The 2,978-nt window shown below is 38.7% G+C and overlaps 1 protein-coding gene across 1 annotated transcript; it reads left to right on the top strand.

Annotated features, from left to right (window-relative positions):
- Positions 1–594: 594 nt before the first annotated feature.
- Positions 595–1,347, top strand: LOC102609042 (protein MIZU-KUSSEI 1). Its single transcript, XM_006466066.2, has one exon. The coding sequence runs from the start codon at positions 595–597 to the stop codon at positions 1,345–1,347; it is 753 nt and encodes a 250-aa protein (XP_006466129.2).
- Positions 1,348–2,978: the final 1,631 nt, after the last annotated feature.

Genomic DNA, 2,978 nt, shown 5'->3' on the forward strand with positions numbered 1-2,978 from the left:
TCATAATACAAGTGTCGGATTAAATCATGTTAGCTTCCCAATCATAGAAACAAGTGTTTATCAAACATTTTAGTGTTATAAGTTTTAAAATACAACCATCTCAATATCAAATATAAGAGATTTGAAGTCTAAACCTCTAGTTTTCAAATTCAAAGCGGAGAGACTTTTAATTTCTAGGTGTAGTATGCCCTTGGAGACAAAAAAAAAAAAAAAAGAGTTTGATAATATAACTCAAACTGTGTACATATCTTGGGGCTATGGCAACAATAAACTACAAAAAGTGGCAGCAAGACAGTCAAAAAACTATGGAAAAACAGTTATATATATGTGTGTGTGTGTGTATTTATATCTCTAATTTATGGATGAGTCAATGCTCACTAGTACTAATAATTAACAAACAGAAAAAACAGTCACATTTCAGTTGACAATTGCATCTCATTATAAACATAAACACTAACCGCAACGTGCATGCAACAACTATTCCCCCGGGCTCGATCGTCATATATATTCATCCAGCCCCCATTATCATCTCAACCTTATAGCAGCCTAATTACAATATATTGCTTATCAAATAAAAAATCCAGAGAGTGTACAATGACAACAACACGGTCGCCGCCGCCGCCGCCACCACGGGCACGACGTGCCGTGGCATCGCCTTCCGAACAGCTGGCAGCGGCACATGTACATGTACAGCCCACTACAATATCCCTCCAACCATCAAACAAGAAAGACCTATCAAAATCCAAAAAGATTCTCCGACGAGTTCGGTCTGTTTTCCGGTCATTCCCGATCAATATCCCACCGGCTTGCAAGATCCCGGTCCCACTCCACGACGGTCATGTGCACTTACATGGTGGGCCCCGTATGACCGGAACCCTCTTCGGGTACCGTAAAGCTAGGGTTAACATTGTGATCCAAGAAAATCCCAGGTGCCTTCCACTTCTTGTACTGGAGCTAGCAATACCAACTGGTAAGCTTCTTCAAGATATGGGATTAGGGCTCGTGAGGATTGCCCTAGAGTGTGAAAAGAAGCCTGCAGAGAAGACGAAGATCATTGATGAGCCTATATGGACAATGTACTGTAATGGAAGAAAATCAGGTTATGGGGTGAAGAGGAAGGCAACTGATGAAGATTTGGGATTCATGCAAATGCTGCATGGAGTGTCAATGGGAGCTGGCGTGTTGCCTACGGCAACGGATGCTAATAATGATCAAGAGGGAGATTTGACTTACATGCGGGCACAATTTGAGCGTGTGATCGGGTCTAAAGATTCGGAGACATATTATATGTCCACTCCTGATGGGAATGATGGTCCCGAGTTGAGCATTTTCTTTGTCAGGGTTTGAAGATATACAGGAATGAATGCTCTTACACGAAACAAGATTATTTCGTGATCTCAACTTATTTTAAGCAAATTTGAAGTGGGTGATTAGTCATTGATAAGTAGGAATATAAAAGTAAGACCAGCTAAATTACACTATTGAATGATGGCACTGTTAAGTTGGAGAATGAAGCTGAACCTGGATCAACTCACGTGGGAATACCAACTGGAATTTATTTGTTAACCAAGGAAGGTGTTCACACAAGTGAAGTGATGCAGTCCACACGTGCAGAGGAAGAATATTCCAGGTGGCAGAACAGCTATACAGAGATTCCACGGCTGTTATGTGATGCAGATAATTAGTTATGAATTAACGGTTGTGATTAAATCTTTATTTACATGCCTTACGTGTGTTTGTCATTTGTATAACGAAATTAGTGAGCTGGACTAAAAAGTTCTGAGATATAAATACTTGCTAATCTATAATTGAAAGATTGAATAATACAGTTACAATTCATTACTCAAATATGATCCTAAAAATCTAACATGGTATGAGAGCTGCTATAAGTAATATGAGTGATGAAAATTTTGTGCTGTGCTTACTTGCTGGCCTTGGATCTGAATATAATTCAATAGTTACCACAATCAATGCTCAACCTGAAGGCACAACTCTCTCATATGTGTATGGAATGCTGCTGAGTCATGAAACCAGAATTGAATATCAACACTTTGTTAGTCACATGGATTATCAAGCTAATTTAGCTTATCACAGAGGAAATCAAAGGAGAAATTGGCAGTTAAACTTCAATTTTGGTGGAAACAACAACTATGGTGGAAGACCAGCTGGAAACTCAAATGGAAAACAGTCTGGTGGAAACAATTTCAATCAGATCATGAATTCATCTGACAAATTCAAAGGCAAAAATCCTACTGATGAAGAAGAACCTAAGGGACCATGCCAAATTTGTTTCAGGAAAAATCATATTGCCACTCACTGCTGGTACAGGTTCAAGAAGAATTATGTGTCAAACCAAGCATCTAACAGGAGGAGTGCATACATAGCTGAGAATAGAGGACACAGAGATGGAGCTTGGTATCTTGACAGTGGTGCAACAAATCACATCTCAAATGACTTCAACAATCTCAACATCAGTTCAGAATACAAAGAAAGTGATCAGCTGGCAGCAAGTAATGGAGCTAAACTCAAAATAGTTTCTATTGGTCACTCATTGCTCAGCACACTTGATTCACACACATTATCTCATATCAAACTTAATCACATGCTTTATGTTCCAGAAATAACCAAAAACTTGATTAGCAGTTTTGGAACATAACCAAAAACTTGATTAGCATTTCAAAACTGCTACTTGATAATGATGTTTCTATTGAATTCAATAAAACTTCTTGTGTTGTTAAGGACAAGAGAAGGGGGAGTGTTCTTTTGAAAGGAATAGCGAAGGATGGATTGTACAAGTTGCTAAGTTTGCCTTATGATTCCAGTCAATTCAAGTCCATTATGTTATCCTCTGCTGCTACTCCTAGTTTACTTACAGTAAATAAAATACCTGGACCTGAGTCCATGTTGTCTGTCAATTGTAATGAAACTTGTACAAGCAACATGAGCTTCATTTGTGGTATATGAGATTAGGTCATCCG

Source organism: Citrus sinensis, chromosome 5, assembly GCF_022201045.2.
Source record: "Citrus sinensis cultivar Valencia sweet orange chromosome 5, DVS_A1.0, whole genome shotgun sequence".
Taxonomy (NCBI): Eukaryota; Viridiplantae; Streptophyta; class Magnoliopsida; order Sapindales; family Rutaceae; genus Citrus; species Citrus sinensis.